Source organism: Pararge aegeria, chromosome 4 (assembly GCF_905163445.1).
Source record: "Pararge aegeria chromosome 4, ilParAegt1.1, whole genome shotgun sequence".
NCBI lineage: Eukaryota > Metazoa > Arthropoda > Insecta > Lepidoptera > Nymphalidae > Pararge > Pararge aegeria.
In genome coordinates this window covers 11434692-11460021 of record NC_053183.1, presented here as the reverse complement: position 1 = coordinate 11460021, position 25330 = coordinate 11434692, and the positions used below count along the sequence as shown (strand labels likewise).

At 36.7% G+C, this 25330-nt stretch overlaps 2 protein-coding genes across 4 annotated transcripts in view; one reads left to right on the top strand and one right to left on the bottom strand.

Moving 5' to 3' along the window:
* Positions 1 to 14453, top strand: part of LOC120637623 (multidrug resistance-associated protein 4-like) — a 67456-nt gene extending 53003 nt beyond the window's left edge. For all 3 annotated transcript variants that reach the window (XM_039909529.1, XM_039909528.1, XM_039909527.1), the window contains 11 exons: positions 394 to 620; positions 1699 to 1849; positions 3241 to 3367; positions 4113 to 4216; positions 5233 to 5350; positions 6003 to 6242; positions 6831 to 7017; positions 8713 to 8885; positions 9483 to 9582; positions 11483 to 11623; positions 12242 to 14453. In XM_039909529.1, coding sequence (XP_039765463.1) covers positions 394 to 620; positions 1699 to 1849; positions 3241 to 3367; positions 4113 to 4216; positions 5233 to 5350; positions 6003 to 6242; positions 6831 to 7017; positions 8713 to 8885; positions 9483 to 9582; positions 11483 to 11623; positions 12242 to 12298 — 1625 coding nt within the window. In that variant the 3' untranslated portion in view covers positions 12299 to 14453. The remainder of the gene's footprint in view (positions 1 to 393; positions 621 to 1698; positions 1850 to 3240; positions 3368 to 4112; positions 4217 to 5232; positions 5351 to 6002; positions 6243 to 6830; positions 7018 to 8712; positions 8886 to 9482; positions 9583 to 11482; positions 11624 to 12241) is intronic.
* Positions 14454 to 21205: 6752 nt separating this feature from the next.
* The window catches only part of LOC120637582, a 68915-nt gene continuing 64790 nt past the window's right edge, over positions 21206 to 25330 (bottom strand). The window contains exons 10-11 of the mRNA XM_039909421.1: positions 24867 to 25037; positions 21206 to 23517 (exon numbers count right to left, since the gene is read on the bottom strand). Of these exons, the coding sequence (XP_039765355.1) occupies positions 23446 to 23517; positions 24867 to 25037 (243 nt within the window). The 3' untranslated portion in view covers positions 21206 to 23445. The remainder of the gene's footprint in view (positions 23518 to 24866; positions 25038 to 25330) is intronic.

Sequence of the window (25330 nt, the reverse complement as noted above, 5' to 3'; positions counted from 1 at the left end):
AATATATCATTGATTTCCGCAAAGAAACGCCTGCTTCTATCCAATAAATGTTCTTTGAAATGTTCGATGAAAATCAGTACAAAATGGCCGCCGCCAAAAATGGCGGATTACATATTTTTAACAACGCACTCAATATGAGTTTAATGTGACTATTCTATTCCTGAATGAAATATTAACGCCTGCTTCTGTACAATAATGAGGAGCAGGCGTTAATATTCCATCCAGGCGGAATTCCATGATATATTATGAAAATTGTATTACTTGTAACTAACTATTACGATTCAACATATGCCAGTAAATAGTCTGTGTTTAAATTATTTATTATCTTTACCTACTTCCACGCAAGTATGTAATAATATCCATAGTTGACAGGTATTTATTTTGTTAAACCAGGCATGGTAGTGGCGCTAGTGGTGATATCGCTACTTCGCTCGTTCATGTTCTTCTCAATGGCGATGCGTGCGTCCACTCGGCTGCACAACAACATGTTCGCCTCCATAACTAGGGCGCCCATGCGGTTCTTCCATACAAATCCGTCCGGCAGAATATTGAACAGGTTCTCGAAAGACATGGGGGCCGTCGATGAAGTATTGCCGTCTGCTTTACTGGATGTGTTACAGGTATGTTTGCCTTTTGTGTATTAATTGATCTATTACATTTGTGAAGCGGAGATAGGACAATTTCTAGGACTTCAAGGAGCCGAGTTCAAGTCACAGCATACACTACTAAATTAAATTTTAATTTATTTCAAATAGGTCTAGTTTATAAGCACTTTTGAAACGTCAAGTCAGTTTCTTCGTAGTGACTGTAACGGTTCGGAAGGCAAAAGAGCTGCCGGCAAGAAACCCAGCAGATTGCTCTTTTTCAACATCATTTAACAGCTTACAATCTCTAGAATTTTACTATTTCGTGATTGATGAGAGCGGTTTACTAACTTTTCTAAGTTACCTGCGTTTAAAGCAATGAAAAAATCACTTGCTTGAACGGTGACGGAAAACCCCTGCATGACTGAGAGCTCTCTATAAACTGGGCTGGGCCATCGTGGTGGATTGCGCCCTTCTCATTTCGAGAGACCCTTGCCCCGTTATATCAACACATTACCGGCCCACTTGCACGGGGTCAACTTGGGAATGGTCTGGTGTGAGCAATCGGCCATTGCTTGTTAACACCCCACCGACAAAGACGTGTTGTTAAGCGATTCAGCGTTCCGGTACGATGTCGCCTAAAAACCGATTAATTGTATGGGTGTTCAACATGACTGCCACACTTCCTAACGCATACACCCGCTACCATTTTATACTGCATCACTTATCACCGTATTGGGACAGGTTTGTGAACGCAGTAGATGGAAGTAGTATAGAGGAGCCTGTTCTCTATTATATTCTCATATGCCCGTTTTTATTAACGACGATCAAGGTAACGCCTAAATAACTAACGCCTAATCTAAGAAGATTCCTAAGCATACATCAATTGTTTACTAATAGGGATCGACTAGGAGTTGTTGACACGTTTTCTTTTCGATAGACATCGCCATTAGGCATTAGATTAAGCCGATGCCTAGGTTAGTCCAAAACGGGCATTAGTTAGTCGTCTCGTACGACAACCGTGGGAAGAGAACGGGTGTATACGTGTATTTTGTTATTCAAACACAATAGCTCCCAAGGTTCTCTTATAGTCTTTTTCTTCTTCTTCTTCCAGATTGGATTGTCACTTATAGGTATAGTAGTGGTGGTAGGTGTGGTGAACTACTGGCTGCTGCTGCCGACGGTGGCCATCGGGCTGGTGTTCTACGGCCTGCGCATCTTCTACCTGGCGTCAAGCCGCAGCATCAAGCGCCTCGAGGGTGTGAGTGAGTCATCTCTGAGGCTTAAGTGCCTATTAGTGCCGCTTGCTAGTAAGATTTAACGAGCCCATTTTAGTCAAAATAGTGGATAAACTTTGACCTTAAAAATAATGCGTTTCTGACACGTGGTGATCGAATGTACGATGTAACCTTGAAGTGACGTTGAATTTGCGATAGAATAGTTCTTATTAACATAAAGGCCATGCTAGCTATTTATTATTTATTTTTATTTATTTATGCACTTTATTCGTACACAACAAAAAGAAAAAGAAACAAATCACACGACAAGAGGAAACTTAAAAAGTAAGATATAAAAGGAGGCCTTATCACTTAGAAGCGATCTCTTCCAGGCAACCTTAGGATTAGGAAACCCAAGAGAAACCGATTTCAAAAATATTGCTATATTTAATATGCAATAGCAGTAATAGTATTTATGCGCGTGAACTGTGACGACTCAACTGTATTTAATGGTATTAGCACACCATAACGAAATAACACCTTCTCTACTCCGACGAGTTAGAGTATTGGTATGAGAACACCAACGGTTCCCATAGGATTTGTAAAAAACCCTAAATAAACACGAACGAACACGGCAGACAAAAGCTAGCATCAAAAAAGAGAAAGATTCTTATAAGTCATTATGAATTATTGGTTTATATCCTCGCATTCATTCTTACTTTAGTTCCGGATATTTTTTTCTGTGGAACAGAAATATTTGATGTTATTGGACATAATGGGACATTATATTTTTGCGATGACTAAACTGTATTGAATGGTCTTTACACACCATAACGACTCGACATCAACAAAAGTCAAGTTTTTTTGTTTGTCCTTACTTTCCGCCCTATCTTCGTTACCAAAAGATTTTATTTTTGGCATAGAGTTTATGGAAAGGCTATTTCTTGTCCCATGAAAACAAACGGGATTAATAAAGCTATTCCATTGTTAATTTTTGCATTGGTTTTGTTTATTATATAAATTAATTATTATTGCATACTGGGAGCTTATAACTTGATATTAAATAAATTTAAATAATATTTATTTAACAACCTTAAGTTAAACTAGATTAAGTGTCTTACGCGTTTGCGTCTCCTTATTTTTTATTAAATGTGCGTTTGCAATACAGTATTCAAACAAACAAACCTTTCGCTCGGAAATACCTTCGTTAAATCTCTCTCTCAGTATATAAACAGTGTTCTTAAATATTGTAGTTCTAATAAAACGTGTTTTTGATTTTTAAATATTAATTTCCTTTTTTTTTATGTCGGTTGGCCTTGTATTCCTATATTATATATTACCTGAATCGATAACTATTGAAATATTTGTTTTTTTTTTTTTTACTTTTGCACTGTTCTCCACTACGTAATAGATAATATTATATGGATTTTGTTCGCCAGCACGTAGTCCCGTATTCTCCCATCTCAACGCGTCTCTACAAGGAATTACTACCATACGCGCTTTCGGTGCTCAAGAGGCTCTCATAAGGGAATTCGATAACCACCAGGATCTCCATAGTTCTGCATGGTAAGTCACTTAACATCAACATTTGTTTATGGGCTGCAGATTAGCATATATTTGAGGTAGAACAGAAGGTGGCATGACATTAAAATTTGTTTTCTTAGACCATCCATATGTATTTAATTTTATTGACTTCATATAACTTTATATAATATAGTAGTTGTGCTTTTTGTGACAGTTCGTTCGTTCGTTCGTCCGGGAAAGTACCGTCATGCTTATTTCTGCCGCATTGTTGCAATGCTGTGTTCCGGTTTAAAGTGGTTGCCCAAATTGATGGACACAGGGCGGCATGTTGCGTGACGCAATTGCATGCCCTGTGTAGTGTTGCCTGTTTATAGGCGATGGTTTTCCACTTACCATCAGGTTGGCCATCCGCTTGGTCCGTCAATAATGACTATTAAAAAAAAAAACTTAATTCCGTTCTTGGTTTTTAAGGCGATATTGTCTGCTATTGCAAGCGTCTCAGTGATCGATTAATGATATTAATATAATGGTAATAAATTCAACTGAGAAATCGTTTATAAAATTAAACAATTTAAAAAAAACCGTTGGTACCCACACTAGGTAAAGCCTGTGTCGTGATCTATTTGACCGTAACCGTACTTTTTTTTTACACTTTAGCTTTACCTATAAGATGAATATTTATATATATTTAACGTTTTGCCCTACGTGTTTATTGAAATAATTAAGTTCTTGGAAAAAAAATATTTTCGGTCGCCCATATATTTCATATAAGTTGTTATTGTTTCAGGTACTTATTTATTGCAAGCTCCCGTGCTTTTGGATTTTGGTTGGACCTTGTATGCGTTGTTTACATCGCTGTGGTTACACTTAGTTTCCTCGTCTTCGGAAATGGTAAGTTTTGAATACATTTTAACGTGACATACGATTTTTAACGCCGTAATATAATATCATCTTTAGGTCCTGATAGGGACCAATTTGAAGTAGTCTGAACGTTGTATGTCAATTATATATAAATATATAAAATTGATATACAATTTATATAAATATATATAATTGATATACAATTGAGTTACAACGTGTAAGCGAATTATTAGAAGCATATTTATTTTTCCATACAAACCAATTCAAAACATTTTTCACTTATGACCCTATTGCAGATAAAAGACAGACACGCGCATAGCACCTTTGCTACGCGACGCTTACCTTATACAGTGACAGGAGTCACAAAATTGTAATGTTGCATGTGATGTTGTATTTGATTTCTTTCTGTAAAAAGTATGGCAGTGGTTTACTTGAAAACTATTCGGTTTTCGGTTTCACCGATGAGTCTCTAGAGACAGTTCATAATGTACCTCTAAAGCCGGTGAAGTATTATTTCGGTTTTCATTTACACGTTGTCTATCTTATATATATATTTCTTGTGTGCGTGTGTATGTCACTAAACTCCTCCTAAACGGCTGGAACGATTTCAATGATTTTTTTGGTATGCGTTTGGGTGGCACCCTGGATGGTTTAGATTCACAAATTAGCCCGACAGATGGCGCTGAGGTCCGCTTGTATTTATATAAATATCATTGATAGCTTATAACAGTACACTGCTGTACTAAAGGCCTGTCGTAGTAGGGAAGGTTTGCCTTTAATCACCACGCTGGGCAGACTGACTGAACTGCCGTCACCACACGGTTAAAATTCCTTAGTCGCCTCGTACGACATCCGCGGGAGGAGGGTAGTGACAACTTAATTCTGAACCGCCGTCACCACATGGTTAAAATTCCTTAGTCGCCTCGTACAACATCCGTGGGAGGAGGAGGGTAGTGGCAACTTAATTCTGAACCGCCGTCACCACACGGCACCTATATCACATGTATGACACATGTGTACGATATAAAAACCCTACATGTTTTCAGAGGAATACGGCGGTAACGTTGGTCTGGCCATCACGCAAGCGATGGGGCTGACTGGTATGTTCCAGTGGGGAATGAGGCAGTCTACCGAGCTGGAGAATCAGATGACGAGTGTTGAGAGGTAAGTGCATTGAAGATGAACCGGTCTAATAAATCGTTTTTGTTTGTTTGTCCTTGCTTAGCGCCCTAAATAAGCTACCAATCAACTTAATTTTTGGCATAGAGTTAGATGAAAGGATGGGGAGCCACATAGACATTTTTGTCCCAAGAAAACAAACGGTTCCCACGGAATTAGTAAAAACCCGTACTAAACGCGGCCGAAGAACGCGGGCATCCGTTATGCAATAAACTAATTACATAACGGCTTTGTCGGGAAAGAGTTGACCTTCTTGGTCGCGGTATTTTTAGTAATAAAATCGGCACAAAAATATTTATAATACTCTTAGAAAACTCCTGAAACCTCCTGAAACTCGCACAAAACAAGTAGACCGATTAACTAAGATTTCGACGTTTTACGGTATTTTCAAAACAAACATAGACAACATTCTGTGAGTTGAGTTTTGTTATAAAATGGGATGGTTTTGTTACAAACGATACAAATGAAAATTTTAATACTTATTATCCTATTCCGGACGAAGCTAATTCAAACAACACAATAATCATAAAAATTGGTTTAGCCGTTCTCGAGTTGCAAGTGGTGTAACTAACACGACTTTGTTTTATATAATTTACCACTATATCAAATTTTTTTTACTTTTTTTTTTTTTTTACAGAATACAGGAATATTCGAACATCGAATCCGAACCTCCCCTAGAGTCGGAACCCAAGAAGAAACCACCACCCTCGTGGCCAGAAGCAGGGAAACTCGAGTTCAAGCACGTCTACCTTTTCTACGCTCCCGGAGAACCGGCCGTGCTTAAAGACCTCAGCATGGAAATTTTACCGAAAGAGAAAGTTGGAATTGTAGGAAGAACAGGTGCTGGCAAATCGTCGCTCATAAATGCTCTATTCAGGTTGGTTGGTTCTAGAGTTGTTATTGTTACTTTTTAAATAGACAGTTAATAGATTTCTTTATATCATCTTGCTCAAATATTGGTACCGGTCGGTACACACGTAATATACTTAAATAGACAGTAAATAGACTTTTTTCTATATCATCTTGCTTAAATACGTGTGCCAACAACCCGTGCCGAATCTATTTTCCTTGAGACACTATAATAGAAAGATTTAAATACTTTACTTGGGTAAATATTCAGGACCCTGTTACTCTGTGGCATTGCCCTTTGTTTATTTGATTAGATTTAACGAAATTTTTATTAAAATTTTAACTGACCACTAATGAATACTTTCGAGTCATAAATTGTGCCTCCATTTCATGCAAGGAGCAGTTTGTATAGGTAATGAAGTCCCAAAACATACCATTTTTACAAACTACCTTTCAAAACACAAACGCACTTTCCAACAAACTTTCTGAACAATGTGTTTGTTTAATAGGTTTTGGGAAGAATTCGATCTTTAAAAACAAAGTGTACAATTTCTATTTGACACTGACCTTACTATGTTTCGGTATTCGACAAACTCTTCTTATATTTTGGTTTTAGGTTAGCGCAGATCGAGGGTGAAATTATAATCGATGGTCGTGAAACTTCCACCCTTGGTCTCCACGAGCTGCGCAGCCAGGTCTCCATAATCCCCCAGGAGCCAGTGTTGTTTTCGGGCACCATGCGACACAACCTGGATCCCTTCGATGAATATCCCGACCAGGTGCTTTGGAGGGCTCTTGAAGAGGTACCTACATATATCTATACTAGCGGTTCCCTCACGACTTAGTCCGCGTGCAACTCCTGTTAAGTAAAAATGTTCCCAAACCGCTATATATTTTAGCCGCTATTCTACGGAATATACATCGACCTACAGCGACGTTTTGGTAATTGTGCGAAATTCGAAATAAGTCTTAGCATTGGCTAGACATGTAAATAAAATGGGGTCTCTCTATCACCCATGAGACGTCTCAAAACTAGCGCGCGTGCGTCCATCTGACCACGGTATTCGGACCACAACCTTTAGGCAGAGGCGCCGCATAAAATGCGCATAGGTAGCATGCCACCACAACTTTCAGACAGAGGCGCCGCATATATTGCGCATAGGTAGCATGCCACCACAACTTTCAGACAGAGGCGCCGCATATATTGCGCATAGGTAGCATGCCACCACAACTTTCAGGCAGAGGCGCCGCATATACTGCGCTATGCGCAGTATATGCGGCGTAGCATGCCAGCACAACTTTCAGAGAGGGGCCGCATATACTGTACATAGGTAGCATGCCAAGTGGATCACAACTTTCAGCAACGGCTACAAAATATCCAACAAAACGCTAGCATCTCGCGCGTGCAACGGCGCGGCTTTCCTCAGAGCGCACAACACTGGCGCAGCAGCCGGCAGCAGGGCGGAAGCCAGCAGAGTGCGCAAAACATTCACGCAGATGCGCACGGCAGCGCATTCATACGCGTAGAGCGCGCACAACAGGTGCGCACGGCAGCGCATCTATACGCGCAAAGTGCGCAGAAAAAATGCGCATGGCAGCGCATCCACACAGGCAAAGCGCGCACAACAGATGCGCACTGCACATGCGCATCACGACGAAAGGCGCGACTCTCGCACACAGCAGTGTATGAGCGCGCAACATACACACGCGAGGCGCGCAAGACAGTCCAAATAGCGGACAACGCGCTACGTGAGCTCGACGAGCAGTCGTTAACGTAAAAGCGGTCAGCGGCTCTAGCTATTGTTAATACACAGTCTGAGAAAAGAAAAGCTGAATACAGACGTCGCCAATCGTAAATCATGAAAACTAACATTTATTCCCAAAAGGACACGAGTATTGGAGGTTCATTCAACGCGATGCTACCAGAGCCAGCTAAAAGTGAAGCAAATCAATAATTGAATTTAATCAACCCTTGTGATATTTTAATGTATCAAAATCTTGCATGAAAACTATAAATAAAGGATCTGATTTCACAACCGCTCGATCCTACCTGACCTATTTAGCGATTCTACATTTGTAATTTATTTATTTAATAAAAACTACAACTTGACCACTTAACTTGCATTTTATCGTCTCTGTTATAAATTTTAACAACTGTTATAAACTGCGTCATCATTTTTAAACAATCAAGAGTACAAGCTTTACTTAGCTTAGCAAACGTATGCTACCAAAGTCCTGGAAATTACGTGCGATTATTACAGCGCAGAGCTTTGCTTACAGACCGCCTCGGCTACTCATCTTCTGTGATGATACCTTTTTTGTTTAAAAAACTGAACAGCTGAGCAACTGCAGACATATGAACATAAACAACGCAACACTGTTTCCATGAAAAGCAAAACAACGTCAACGGACACGTTTTTCTTATCGGCTGGTTACTATATTGGTCTGTTTGTCAGTGTGTCTTAAGACGTAGTTAACTGGGAGACGCTAATTTGTAGGTGGAGCTCAAAGAAGCAGTCATGGAGTTACCAGCGGGACTCAGTTCGAGGATGTCCGAAGGCGGCGGCAACTTTTCAGTTGGTCAAAGACAGCTGGTGTGCCTAGCGAGGGCCATTGTGCGTCGTAACCGCCTGCTCGTGTTGGACGAAGCCACCGCTAACGTCGACCCTCAGTAAGTCAAAGTCCAATCTTTCTTTATTCCTATAGACCATATTACATAAGTGTAAGATGCCGTATACGTTACAAGCCTGGATCTTCCTAGATTCGGAAACTAAATCTAGACAGATACAGGAAAAGGGTTAAGCATTCTCTAAAAAGTGTTGATATGGGCTTCAGTCCTCCTTTTGGGGAACCGAGTCCGATCCCCGGAACGCACCCCTGACTTTTTGAAATTATGTTGATGAGTTTTTAATTTAAGCAATTTAAATATCAGTTGCTTTAAAGATGAAAGAAAACTTCGTGAGGAAACCTACATGCCTGAGTTATCATAAACGTTCTAGGAAGCTCGTGAAAGTGGTCAGAAGTGGTCCAGAATTGTTGTTGATGATGATTGTTCACTAAAAAACCAGAGAAATCTCTAGCAGTGAAATCATGGAGAGCGCATACGTTCAAAAATGTACTGAGAAACCAAAATCAAGTGAAACATTTCATTGAACATTATCTATTGCAACTATATAGTAGTTGATTAAAGCATACGGATTCTTTAATTAACTAAAGGTGTAATTTGCTAAAGGTAGAAAATTATTAAAATTTGTATATTCTCTTGCAGAACTGACGCCTTGATCCAAACTACAATAAGGAATAAATTTGCCGATTGCACCGTCCTTACCATCGCACACAGGCTACATACAGTTATGGATTCCGATAAGGTAATTTTTTGATGGATCTTTGTCAATTTCTCCCGTTTAGCGTCTAGATTAATTAACAGGCTTCATTGAAAATAAGACCGACTACCATAGCCTAAAGTAGACAATTGTATGAATTTCGACGCAATTAGGTCACGCCCTTAGTGAATTACAGCTTACTATATCATGTTATACGTATTATATTAAAATTAGCTTTGGCTAATGTTATAAACTGGCTGTCTTGCAACTTACTAACAGTCAATGTTTCAAAGACAAAATTTGTAACATTTGGATCAAGGCGTTCCTTGCCGCCTGCCTCATTCTCAATCTGTGCTCATCGATGTTCTGTCCCACTTGATAAAAGTTGTGACTGTAGCCGGATTGCGCGTACGCAAAGCATCAAATACCTTGGTGTGGTTATTGATGAGTGCCTCACATGGAATGATCACATTGAATCTGTTATCTCCAGAGTTAGAAAGACAATGTATATTTTCAGAAATCTCAGAAATACAGCCAAAATAGACACTTTAAAATCTATATACTTTGCTTTCGTGCAATCTGTTCTTGGTTACTGCATAACAGTTTGGGGAGGTGCCGGCAAAACTATAATGCTTCGGTTGGAAAGGGCCCAAAGGTCTGTATTGAAAGTGATGATGCTGAAACCGATACGTTTTCCCACCACTGAATTATATAAGCAGGGCAGGGTTCTTTCGGTACGCAAACTATACGTGCTGTTAATTACTCTTCGTAAGCACGGCAATACTACCTATGATTCAGAGTTTGTTAAAAATAAGCGTAGGTTTGATAGGATTTGTCAAGTTGAACCACGCAGAACCGCTTTAGCTGGTCGCCACTCTTACTTCATAAGTTCAATGCTTTATAACAAAATTAATAAAAAAATATCCATTTACTCATTAACATCACGAAAATGTAAAATTGAATTAACGAATTGGCTTCTTAACCTAACTTATGATGAGACTGAAAACCTTATTCAATAATACATACAATCACACCCTCACCCTCACCCACACCCACACTCACATACACATACACATACACATAAACACACGCGCACGCACACACTCATATTTAGTTTTTTAAGTACAATTAATTATATTTAAAAAAAAAAAAAAAAAAATTATTGATGTATTTATGTAAATGTAGAAAAAAAAAAATTGAGTATTATCAATGCTTTCAATTGAATTTAATTCAAAAAGTTTTTCGGTTTTTATTTTTATTAATCTCACTAGATTTAATTTAAGTGTATGGTTCTCGCTCCAGAGACAGGCGATAATAACTGCGACTCAGTCTTGCACTATAGCAGTATTATCGAATTTGGGTTTCATGATACACATTGCCTTATGTTTGTCTTATTTTGTACTATTTTTAATTTGCTGTGTAACTGTTAATTGAAATAAACTTATTATTATTATTATTATTATTTCTTGAGAGCATACCATAATATAAAAGAGAAATCGAAATAATGTTTAAAACAAACAAATAGTGTTTCTTCCTCTCCAGGCAATTGAACAAATTCAAAATAGTTATAAGAACCTTCTTGCAATCTTCGCAATTCTTGGTAATTTTTGGTTCTGCAGAATTATACTTTGTCATAGATATATTGTTTAGATTGCTAGATTATTTTATACACAATCATTTTAGCTAAAAAGGTGTCTTAAAAACCACATAATGCATTTGTGACATTGAATTTATTTACGTTCACTTATAAAAGAAGTAGTATAAAAGTTACTAGATTGTCAAATGAAAAATAATTTAAATGAAATTTGTCTTTTATATTACTTGCGGGCTAAATCATACAATTTGATGAAGGAAAACTGTATCATCTATGTTTGACCGGAAACTCCATGTATAAACATTTTAAAATGTCGCCTGAAGTTTCTTAAGCAGTTGTAATTTCTCGTAGGTATTAGTAATGGATGCTGGGCAAATGGTGGAGTTCGATCACCCACATATGCTACTGAAAAAGGAGGGAGGAATCTTACGCGGCATGGTGGACCAAACTGGCCGCGCCATGGCAGAGACCTTGGCTAGAGTAGCTATGCAGGTAAGCGTATGAAAGCGTATTAAAGCGTATTAAGCTATACATAAATCGGCATGTGTACTGATGGTACGATAGCGCGATCCCAGAGGGTGATCACGCCATCTGTCGACAGAGAAGGTAAACTGCGCGAACACAGTTTATAACCGCTGATACAACTGAGTATCATGTCATGTATATCATAGAGTAATTTATCATGACATAGCATGTTCTAAGCAAATATTTAAACGTTACTGATAACTTAAAACAAAAGATAGACTTTAATAGGATAGCATGCTTGGTGATTTGTTGCCGCGATTGGTACAAAGAAAGCGTAGTCGTCAAATTAAAAAAAAAAAACCAAAAACAATCACTTGAAAATAATTTACATTAAAAATCCAAACACCCACATCGAAGAATGTCAAATCTGACAGTCATGTCAGTGTCAAATAGTTAAATTAAATATATTGTTAAAATTATAGACTGCTCAATTTTTTAATGAAATAACTAGAAATAAATGTTTACCACTAGGCTATCACTGTTCTGACATATTGGCATTATGTGGTAACTTGAAAATTAACTTAGTCTTGCTTGATTTTGTTTTGAGACATATAATGGGTAACTCATATATCTTTTCCTTTTCAGGCCTATAACAAAAAACACTCTAAAGATGCAGAAGAAACAGAGAAATCAGTGTTGTAGTTACTGTTTCGCATTATCCAGTGATCTTATACAGAATCTGTGAGTTTATTTTCTCAAAGAATATGAATAATATATTCATATTTTATACTACTTAGCCAAGTCCATCCAAACAGCAGTTAATTAATTATTATCATTGATATTAATTGACTGTAGGTTTATTTTGTTCTTCTTTGTTTACGTTTGATATCAATGTTGCTTATTGCAGTGAAATCTCCTAAATGATAAGGTATTTTGATCTGGTATCTTTTTTATATAGAGTAGTTGTTAACGAAACAAACTTACTATGTGAATTTTACAAAGGACAAGTGATGTATTTATAATGTTATTATTAAATTTGCGGCACCGGATAAATTACTAATTGCAGTACGTCTTTGTTGTAGAATTCAAAGAATTGCAGAATTTAATATGATACTTCATGTATAAATAAATTGTGAGACAATATTAATAAATAGGTACTTAAATTAATGAATATTTTTATTATTTGCAACAATTTGATTCATGTCAAAGAACATAGCAAAAACGTGATATAACATGGATCTATTTAAAAGTTTTTTATACCACCTGTATCTTCAGGTACAGTATATTTTATAAGCAAGGTAATTTAGTGCGATCGTGTGGTGCCGCAAGAGTAGGTGATAAATTGTTATACAAGTTAATGTTCGTGCCGTTTAATACAATTGCTATGATTTTGAGGCTATGTACCGCTCAAAAGTTTCGAAAGATAATGTTCCTAAAAATTAAACAATTAATTAATCATTTATGTTACGTACAGAGTAATAAGTTGAGAATTATAATTATTCGGTACATTGTTAATAAATTAACAGTTATTAATGCTAACTTACTTTATCACACTGACCGTAACATATTTATTATTTATAAGAGTATAAATGAAGGCTGATGTGGCGCTAACAAAAGTTTAAATTAAATGTTAATAAAGCGATATGAATTTTCGAAATCCATTGTTTCTATATTGTCGGTGTCGTTTAAAAAGAGCGTTGACGGCTTAATCTATTCATTATAACACATTGCAAATTCTTTATTCAGAAGTATTTTTGTCTTGCCTTTGACGGTATAAAGGTTTGGGGGGATTTTTACAACATCCCTTTTTGATCCCGAAAAAATTTACGGTTCCTTTGCAATAGATCTTTAAGGGGCAATTCTTTCACCTCTTCATGTTAAAATTGCAGAAAGGGTTCAGATAAAATTTGGTAATACATGGTAATACATACATACTTTGATACCATTGAAATCGGCGAGTTTTTGCTTTATTATTTCACGCAGCATCTTTTTTCTCATTTTCCATTCTCTCAGGGTAGTAGCGTTATGACTTCTTTTTTTTTAGTTATTTGTAAAACAAAAATCTCAGAAACGTTGGTAAGACAATCAACGCTCTTTTTCCATGACACCCTTAAACGTCTGATCAAACTGGACAAATTATGTTAAGAATTATGGATAAAAAGTGAAGTTTTGTTACGACTACAGATAAGTAGTCTACAGACATTCGTTTTTAATAATGGGTTTAAAGTTAAGCAAAGTAAAAGCCCGCAAACGCGATTCGCAACATCTTTCTTATATTTACGAGTTAGTCAAAAGAAGTTAATAGACGCTATGGGCGCGAGGAACTTTCGTCTTGCATCCCGCGCTTAATTCGCCTCAGTTTGAACAGAGTTTATTAATAAGGGGATTAATAATTATTGGGACCAGTGACCTCTACTTTATTTTTCTATGATGCGACGTATTGAATACGGTATAACTTACGCCAATTCAGCGTTCATTTTAAATCTTTTAAGGTGCTAGTACTGAGTACTTAATTTTAAGTAGTCAAATACAATTCTTAATTTAATTTGATAATTATTTTCGATCTAATTTGATAATTCTTTTCGATCTAAAAACTCAATCATGGTTATGTTTACTTATATGCTTGTACTTATAGTGATAGAATGTTAAATTTTTTGTGATCTTATTGGTTACCTATTTATGTAAGGAATTGATGGTGAATTTGGTAAGACTTTACATTGTTGGTAAAGTTGTCGAATGATTCATGATGATACGGAGGCGTTGTGATGTGATGTGAATTCAATGTACTTAGTGCCTGAATGCTGATTTAGTGAGAATTTGTTATATTACAATTAAATACAATTTTTATATTTGCAAGGCGTTTGTTTTATTTCCTCAAGCATTTGTTACCTCATCGTCATCATCATTATATATACCCATTACTGGCCAACTCTCAGGCATGCAGGTTTCGGCACGATGTTTTCCTTCACAGTTGAAGCAAATGAATATCCGTTCGGTACTGGCCAGATTACGTTACGCAGCTAGCGATGTACCGATAACATGTTTCGCCAAGTAACCGAGTAGCGAGTACTCGCCAAACTGAGTACTCTGTTCAGGTTCTCACATCTTAGAATAGCGAAAACAGGTTTAAACGGGAACGGCGACCTGCGAGCGAGTCCAAAGTATTCTAATTACGTCTCGTATACAGTAAGCAAGTGTGTTTTTATGCGAGTTTAGTACGTCTCTTATACAGAAAGCAATTGTCATTTATGCAAGTTTAGCACGTTTCTTATACAGGAAGCAAGTGTCGTTTGTGCAAGTTTAGTACGTCTCGTATACAGGAAACTAGTGCCGTTTATATAAGTTTAGTACGTCTCGTATACACGAAGCTGGTGTCGTTTATGCGAGTTTAATACGTCTCGTATAAAGGTTGCAAGTGTCGTTTATGCAATTTTAGTACGTCTCGTATACATATTGCAAGTGTCGTTTATGCAAGTTTATTACGTCTTCGGTCTTTCATACAGAAAGCAATTGTCATTTATGCAAGTTTAGCACGTTTCTTACACAGGATGCAAGTGTCGTTTATGCAAGTTTAGTACGTCTTGTATACAGGGCGCAAGTGCCTTTTACGCAAGTTAATTATCTACGCCTCGTATATGGTACCTAGGCAAGTATCATATAGGCAAGTTTAGTACGTCTCTTATACAGGAAACTAGTGTCGTTTATGTAAGTTTAGTGCGTCTCCTATACAGGAAGCTAGTGTCGTTTCAGTAAGTTCAGTACATATAGTGTATTTTATGTATGTTTGGTAAGTTTTTACACAGGTAGCAAGTGCCTTTTATGCATGTTTAGTATCTACGTCTCGTACCTATATAGTACCTAAGTAAGTATCGTATAGGAACGTTAAGTATGTCTCGTATAGAGGTTGCAAGTGTCTTTAATGCAAGATTAGTACGTCTTTTAAACAGAAAGCAATTGTCGTTTATGTAAGTCTAGTAAGTCTCTTATACAAGTCGCGAGTGTATTTTATGCAAGTATCGTATAGGCAAGTTTAGTACGTTTCTTATACAGGAAGCAAGTGTCCTTTATGCAAGTTTAGCAAGTCTTGTATATAGAAAACTAGTGTCGTTTATGTAAGTTTAATACGTCTTGTATACAGGTCGCAAGTGCCTTTTATGCAACTTTAGTATCTTCGTATAGTACCTTAATGAATATTGTATAGGAATGTTTCGTATAGAATAATAGAGGTTGCAAGTGACGTTTATGCAAGTTTAGAACGTCTCGTATATAGGAAGCTTGCGTCGTTTATGCAAGTTTAGCATGTCTCGTAATCAGGTTGCAAGTTTCGTTTATGCAAGTTTAGTAAGTCTCTTATACAGGTTGCAATTTTGTTTTATGCAAGTTTTGTACGTCTTGTACAGGTCGCAAGTGTATTTTATACAAGTTTAGTGCGCCTCTTAAACAGGAAGCAAGTGTCGTTTATACAAGTTTAGTACATCTTTTATACAGAAAGCAAGTGTCTTTTATAAAAGTTTTGTACGTTTTTTATACAGGAAGCACGTGTCGTTTATGCAAGTATAGTACATCTAGTGTACAGGTCTCTAGTGTATTTTATGTAACTTTAGTACGTCTTGTATACAGGTCGCAAGTGCCTTTTATGCAACTTTAGTATCTACGTCTCGAAACTATATAGTACCTAAGTAAGTATTATATAGGAATGTTTAGTATGTCTCGTATAGAAGTTGCAAGTGTCTTTTATGCAAGTTTAGAACGTCTCGTATACTGGTCGCTAATGTATTTTATGGAGGTTCAGTATCTAAGTTTCGTATACAAGAAGCAGGGTTTGTTTATGCCAGTTTATTACGTCTCCTATGCAGAAAATTAGTGACGTTTATATATTTTTAGTATGTCTCGATTACAGGAAACAAGTGTTTTTTATGCAAGTTTAGTACGTCTCGTAGGTAAACAGGCGGCAAGTCTCTTATTTGAGTCTCGTATAGTTCGATTCAAACTCTATGTGGTCGCGGAATTTAGCTGCGATTGTAGCTTCGCGCAGGTAGTCAACTGTACCACGGTAATATTCTTACTCGGCCGTATCTTTGAAATAAATGCCTACAGCCGCGCGGTACTTAAACATGCGGTAGGGGCTGCCCGCCTCTAGCATTTTTATTACATTTGTCTACTTTGTGTTTTCATTTAGTTTCGTGATTGTAAATAATAGTATATTTACATATACTTTGAAAAAGTATGTTTCGTGATTGTAAATATACTTTTTCAAAGTATATGTAAATATACTATCACGAAAGGAACAGGAAGGAAATTTTCAATAAAAATGATTTTGTTTTTTGATTGGTAGATTTAATTAAAAACCATGGTATGATTATATTATAACAAACCGATCTTATAAATTTGCGACCGAAAAAATTGCGCCTCGACTGAGACGTACGAAATTCTTTATTGTATATATTATAGTATATATAATATTTATTATAAGTAAATGTATTAAATTTCGTAAAAAAAAAAAACACCGCATTCTCATATAAAGCTGTTATTTATAAACATACAGTGGCGTTCATTGCATATATGCGAATAAGCAGTGCATACCCTACCCTCAGGGTCTTAAAGAGCCTTCAGATAGGACCATTAAAGTTTTGTAATTAAAAAAACACTAAGTAAAAAATATATGAAAGCGCCATCTAGTAATGAGCGTCATCTACTGCGTATTTTAATTTTAACCGTAAACGCTAAACATTTACCTTTTAAAACACGTAAAAATACCTATATTATTATTTAAATCTCATGTTATCGATTGCAGGGTAAATCAATTATTATGAATCACTCGACATATTATGTCAGTTCATTCATAAATTCCTTAAGTGTGTCTATAAGCAATGCTTACGGAAGTGGATAATCAATTACGTGTTTGATTTTTTTATGAATAAAATGATTTGCTTGGTTTGTTATTGTTGTTATCGGTCATTATTCTTTTTTTAGAATTAAAAACATTATTAGTGTCTTTTAAGAAAATTAAGGAACTAATATTATCGAATTAGTCTTTCGTATTAAAAATAAGTTATGAAACCAAACGCTGTCTATATTTTGAAAAATGAATAATTTAGGTTTTCCAGGAATCATTGGCAAGTGAGAGAGTTAACAATAAATATGATTTCTATTTATTGTTTACATATCAAAATAAAATAGCGTTCGTACCCATACTTAGAAAAAAAATATAAAGACATATTTTGACTAATTTCGATTGCAATATTATCATTAGCATATTCAATCGCCATTATTGTTTACCTTCGAACAATGCTCTATGGCGTTAGTGATTAATAAACGGTTAAAGTGCATAAATTCAGTAACTTATAAAAGTTTGAGTAGTGATAGTTTAATGTGATAAGGTTAATTTATAGTTTATTCATTCATTTTATAATGAAAGCATATTCGTGCGGTCTTTGTTTGGCTCCAGTGTGCCTGGAAAAAGTACTTAGAGAAAACTTTAATTTCTATCCCTATATCGTAAAATTAGAAATCATTCGCGAAGGAAGGTGTCTACCAATGTTACAAATATCCCAAAAAAAGGTGATAAAGTAACACGTATGTTTAATAATAAATATTACGAAAACTATTCTTGGCTAAGCGGCTTTGTACACACAAATCGATTATTTTGCTTTCCTTTTGTTTTATTGTCCAATATACCTACGTAAAGTGTGGAATGATAAAGGATATTGTGATCTTAATAATTTTAATAAAGACGCTAAAAACATGATAGGTATGTTGGAAAAAAAATTTATCATCATCAGAGTGCTTAGAAAATGCTGCCGAATGGTGTGTCATAATTTTGTGACGTAAATCAGGGTATGTACTTTTATTCAATTAGCAGTAGATAGGCGATAGTATTAAATCAATCAAAAATATAACTTTCGTAAAGTAATTTGATTATAAACCGACATATCTAAAATCTAATTTTTAATTTTACTTCATGTTTGTGCTGACACCATGTGTGGCGTGCATAGCCCTTGGACCCAGGGTATCCTGGGTCCAAGGGCTATGCACGCCACTTAACATACCGCCTATAACTACCTACCTATTTCACTAGTGTCAATCACTTACCTTTACTCAATTAACTGTATTTATTAATACAGACATCTTTTTTCCGGAGATGAAAGGAAATACTTTATCCATAAAAAGGCACGCATTTTGTTTAGGTACTACCTAATAGTAAATAAAATTTCCAGGTATACTCAAAAGTTATCTCTGCGATGCTCTGGATGCGTTATTGACGAATTTATGCAACCAAAAACAGCACAATATTTAAATACTCCTCATATTAAAAATGTACTTATTTTCAGTGAAAAAAAATCGCGCGGTTGTTTTAAAAAACAAAACACCGTCCGTTAGTCACTGCGCGACTGTCTGCATATGCCGAGATCGAGGCGCGTAGGCATAGCTCGCGCTTTGGCCGTTTGTATGAAGTTGGAATACTGTATGCACATAATATTACCGTGACTGTAACGTCCCACTGACTGGCTGACACCGAATTTTGAACACTGCGCATCGGAACCTACTAATTTCGATTCGGTACAGAGGTTGCAGGTGTCTCTTATGCAAGTTTAGTAGGTACGTCTGTTATACAGGAAACAAGCGTCGTTTATGAAAGTTTAGTACATCTCGTATACAGGAAGCTAGCCTAGCTTATGCAAGTATAGTACATCTAGTGTATTTTAAATAAGTTTAGTACGTCTTGTATACAGGTCGCAAGAGCCTTTTATGCAGTCGTATCTACGTCTCGTACCTATATAGTACCTAATTAAGTATCGTATAGGCACGTTTAGTATGTCTCGTATAGAGGTTGCAAGTGTCTTATATGCAAGTTTTGACCATCTCGTATATATGAAGCTGGTGTTATTAATGCAAGTTTAGACCGTCTCGTATATATGAAGCTGGTGTTATTAATGCAAGTTTAGACCGTCTCGTATATATGAAGCTGGTGTTATTAATGCAAGTTTAGAACGTCTCGTATATATGAAGCTGGTGTTATTAATGCAAGTTTAGACCGTCTCGTATATTTGAAGCTGGTGTTATTAATGCAAGTTTAGACCGTCTCGTATATATGAAGCTGGTGCTATTAATGCAAGTTTAGACCGTCTCGTATATATGAAGCTGGTGTTATTAATGCAAGTTTAGACCGTCTCGTATATATGAAGCTGGTGTTATTAATGCAAGTTTAGACCGTCTCGTATATATGAAGCTGGTGTTATTAATGCAAGTTTAGAACGTCTCGTATATATGAAGCTGGTGTTATTAATGCAAGTTTAGACCGTCTCGTATATTTGAAGCTGGTGTTATTAATGCAAGTTTAGACCGTCTCGTATATATGAAGCTGGTGTTATTAATGCAAGTTTAGACCGTCTCGTATATATGAAGCTGGTGTTATTAATGCAAGTTTAGACCGTCTCGTATATATGAAGCTGGTGTTATTAATGCAAGTTTAGACCGTCTCGTATATATGAAGCTGGTGTTATTAATGCAAGTTTAGACCGTCTCGTATATATGAAGCTGGTGTTATCAATGCAAGTTTAGACCGTCTCGTATATATGAAGCTGGTGTTATTAATGCAAGTTTAGACCGTCTCGTATATATGAAGCTGGTGTTATTAATGCAAGTTTAGACCGTCACGTATATATGAAGCTGGTGTTATTAATGCAAGTTTAGACCGTCTCGTATATATGAAGCTGGTGTTATTAATGCAAGTTTAGACCGTCTCGTATATATGAAGCTGGTGTTATTAATGCAAGTTTAGACCGTCTCGTATATATGAAGCTGGTGTTATTAATGCAAGTTTAGACCGTCTCGTATATATGAAGCTGGTGTTATTAATGCAAGTTTAGACCGTCTCGTATACATGAAGCTGGTGTTATTAATGCAAGTTTAGACCGTCTCGTATATATGAAGCTGGTGTTATTAATGCAAGTTTAGACCGTCTCGTATACTGGTCGCTAGCGCATTTTATTCAAGTTTAGTATGTCTCGTATAGGGGTTTCAACAGTGATGTACCAGGGTTTTTTTTCCAAGGTGGACTCCAAAAAGGAGACGCTATTTTGCCTTATAAGTTTCCGTTACAACCATACAACCTATTGCAGCAAGCAGCTGAAAATGAATTTTCAAAAATTAAATAATTAAAAATACTTTTGTTACTATTGAGTACCTACCAAAGTTATATGGGGAAACTCATAGCTTTGTATACCATTCTATCTGACTCGTGCTTAGAAGTACATCATAAGTACTCCATCAAAACAAAGCTATGACGGCCGACTGGCGCAGTGGGCAGCGACCCTGTGCCTGGGCCGTGGCTACTTACCCCCCTACCAACAAAGACGTGCCGCTAAGCGTTTTATCGTTCCGGTGCGATGTTGCGTAGCAACCGAGCCGATTACCGATTACGACTACCATACTCCGTAACAGGTTAGCCCGCTGCCATCTTAGACTAGGTACATCATCACTTACAAGTGAGATTGCAGTGAAGACTTGTAGATGAATAAAAAAAACAAAAGAGTTATAAAGGAGTACTCGGTCCATCACTAGTTGATAAATACCATTTTTCGAGTTAACTAAAATAAAAAACAATAATATCATTTTAATCGCTTTATTTTTCTGTTCACATTTTTTACAATAAATTTATACCAACTTAATGCTATCATAGAGAAACAATTTGGAATGTAAGGAATATAATCATACTACAAAAGATAAAATTAAACTTGTCCCGGTTTAAATATCTATAATACAATAATGCAGAAACTATTTAATGATTGGGCATCACACTTATGTTTCATTATATATTTCTAAGCAGGCTTTAAATTATAACGAACAGTAAAGAACTTTGAAGAACGGTGAAGTGCGAAGTTCTTATAAGAAAAGTAACAAAATAGATAGATAAGCAAAATATCAAAATTAAACTCTAGTAGGAAACAGACAAAGTATTTTATAGCGGACATGTAATTTATAATGGGCATTACTGACGACCAGTATTTAACATGATTTTATTGTGCCCACCAAACTTATAGCTACTCGTACAGGAGCGTGTCCCAATCGAAAATATAGCGGAGATAAAAAATGGGGCGATTCCATAGGTTTAAATAAATTATTTACTAGTTATTTTATAGTTGATTACAGTGTAATACCCTTTTTACATTAATATTTGTTTCTTATAAGTATAATACACAAAATACAAATAAAATAGCCAAGAAACAATCGTGTGCAGAGGGGCTTAGGTGCTAAGGACCTAGGGCCACTACGCCCTGTAGATCGGAACACAGCATTGCAACAATGCTGATTAGCGGCACAAATAAACATGGCGGTAATACTTCCCGAACGAGCTCTGTCACAATAAACTCTATTGCTGGATGTTCTTTTTCCACTTTACACACGACTGCCTATTCTACACGTCCCACAATTAAGTATTATCACAGACCTGTAAACCGTCTCGTTTTGTTGTAATTCAGTTTTAAATTAAAGTAAGAATAAAAAGATAGACTAACAGAAAATGACAGAAAACACTTAAAAAATAATACTTTTAATACTCATTTTTTTTAAGATAGTTCACAATAATTGTTTAATTTATAAATTAAATAAATAGAATACAACCAAACATTTAAATATTAATTGTCATGTTCGCAAATTTCCCTTTGGCACAAGAAAGAGAAACGAAAAAGAGTCCGTAAGTAGCTTCAGCAAGAGACACTGAGATCTTCAGAAAACTGTATACAGATTTCGAGTTTAACTACGTCTATTTATTATTATTGTACTTTATTCAAATACGAAGTACCCTTACATTTCATACTAATACTTTTTAAGCGCGTCACGTAAAGAGCTCAGCGGTCTTATTGTGTAGTGTGCGTAAAGTGCAATTCATACGAATTACGCAGTACTGTTTTTAACCTATTGTTTTATAATTATTATGCATGTATAAGGATTATTACTAAAATAATCATACTTTACCTATAGATATAAACGCATAAATGTGGTTAAAAGAACATATGTCCGACCAACAAATGAACCAACGCCACCTATGAGAATACTCATAAACTAGCACGGCCCACATTGTATTTTCGTAATTACGCTATAACCTTGGTAAAACAGATATGCGGCAATAACTAACAGGTGAGGCTTCGTTTGGCGAATTCAATTTAATCATCAGTTATCACCTGCGATCGCGTGGTGCTCTTTTAGCATTTTAGCACCAATAATTCGATGCCATTTTGTTTGTTCAATGAACCCGCTGTAATCAAATAAGTCCATAGCATTAACTAACATAATGCCATGTGGTGATGGCAGATCAAAATACAGTTATCACCACCCTCCTCTTTCCGCGGGTGTCGTACGACAACTCGACTGCCCATCATGGTGATTATGGGCAAACCCTTGGAAAAGGGCCAAAGGAAGGGGTCCAGCAGTACAGTTTTATAGGCTAGTTAACAAACATAATTGCACTAATTCGCAAGCAATTATTAAAAAATGTCTACTAGATTGATCGTCAGAGTATTTTACGTTAAACGATCTTGAAATACGCGAACTTCCCTAATAATCAACTTAGGAATGAATAAGATCTTGCGATCTGAAATTCGATATAAGAGACTTGGTATTTGAAAAAGACAATGCGTACATTCCTAATGTGATCAAAATATGTTTTTTTTAAATAATCTACTCACAGTCTTGATACATTTTGCGGCACAGATGTCCGCACTAGTCCGCGGCGTTACCGCTCGGCGTCACACACTTTTATCACTACTTTATACACAACATATAACTGCCTCGATTCTTCGCGGCTGGGCGAGAGTCCGTAATGCCAAACGTCACGTATGCCAAGTGTTTCACACGAGCGCGGTCAAACTTCCCGAACGAGAGTTTTTACTGTCTTCCGTCTCTATTGTGCTTAATTTATCCTGTAACAAACGTCTAAAATTAGATTATTGATTTAAATGCTGACGGCGTTTAAACGGTAAATCTACAGAAATTGATAGGAATTTCATCCTTAGGCTTGATTTTCACTTGTGAAATGCAGATTCAAATTAAGTCACACAATGACTTGACACTCGTCGTAGCCACGTGCACTTTATGCTTAATAAAGTGTATGACACATTTGTGGGGTATTCGTTTAGTTGCTTGAGCTCAGGATATAATGCAAGTATACGTTTTTTTTTTTAAATCAATTTATTTGGCGTATGTAACTATGTGTAACATTGCATGCCAATACTGGCAATACACTGTATCCTAAACTAATTCGTAAAACCTCATTGACGTGTATTTTTCAATATATTAATATCATTATTATATTATATGTAGTATGTTATTATAATAATATTTCAAAAAAGAAGGCAGCGTTCGGGAAACTTTGTGACATATTTTCGTCCAAAATCCCTCAGTGCCTGAAGACCAAAGTCTTCGAACAGTGCGTGTTGCCAGTGATGACTTACGAAACAGAGTCGTGGTCGCTAACTATGGACCTTATAAGAAGGCTCAGAGTCACTACGCCAGCGATGGAAAGAGCTATGTTAGGAGTATGTCTACGTGATCAAATCAGAAATGAGGAGATCCGTGGAAGAACTAAAGTTACCGACATAGCTCAACGAGTCGCGAAGCTGAAGTGGCAATGGGCGGGGCACATAGCTCGAACAACCGATGGACGTTGGGGTTCCAAGGTGTTGGAGTGTCAACCCCGCGCCTGTAAACGTAGCGTTGGTCGACCCCCGACCAGGTGGACAGACGACAACAGGCGAGTCGCGGGGAGCCGCTGGATACAGAATCGTGGAGATCGGAACGCCCTACAAAAGACCTATGTCCAGCAGTGGACGTCAATCTGTTGATCGGATGATGAATAATAATGATCATAATTAATTAATAAATACTACAACAATACACACATCGCCACCTAGCCCCAAAGTAAGCGTAGCTTGTGTTATGGGTACTTAGATAACTGATGAATATTTTTTTATGAATATTATACATAAGTACTTATAATATACAGTTCATCTGTATATTATAAGTACTTATGTACACGTACGTATGCACAGGATATGCAGATGATATAAATTGAAGAAAATCTCCATTACTAGTTATAAAAAAATTAAGGAAGAAGAATACCTATTCTAAGAGTTATAAAAAGCTATAGAGTTTATAACTCTATAGCTTTTTAGCTCGTACATGAGATTTTTTTCAATTTATATAATCTGCATACCCTGTGCATACCCTCAATGCATGCCACAGGTAGGTGGTGGGGGTGTGATGTGCTCACCTCCCGGGCGCTCGGGTGCGGCGGCGGCGGCGGTAGCGGCAACGCGAGGCGCAGTGCGGTCCAGAAGGCGCGCTCGTGCACGTGCCGCCACGCCACGAGGCGAGTTCGCCGCAACACTTCCACCAGCCGCGAGCCCGCGTCCTTAGCCTCGCGCTTCAGTTTCGGCAAATCCTGTACCAGTACGAAATAGTTTGTATCTATCCCGGCAACTTAATTTATTAAAATAATAGTAGTCAGTTCAATTTCATAGTGTCGGTACACCGGCAGGAGTATTTGTCATTTTGCCTCTTATGTGAGTACTTGTTTGTTGAATAAATTGTTTCTCTATTTTATTGTTATGGAATTATAATAAACACGAATTAACCATCAAGGCAGTAAAATTGTGGAATGACATTCGTTACACTAAATCACATAATATTTTTATGTGATCTAAAGAATTATTATCTAACACTGTAAGTGTGATT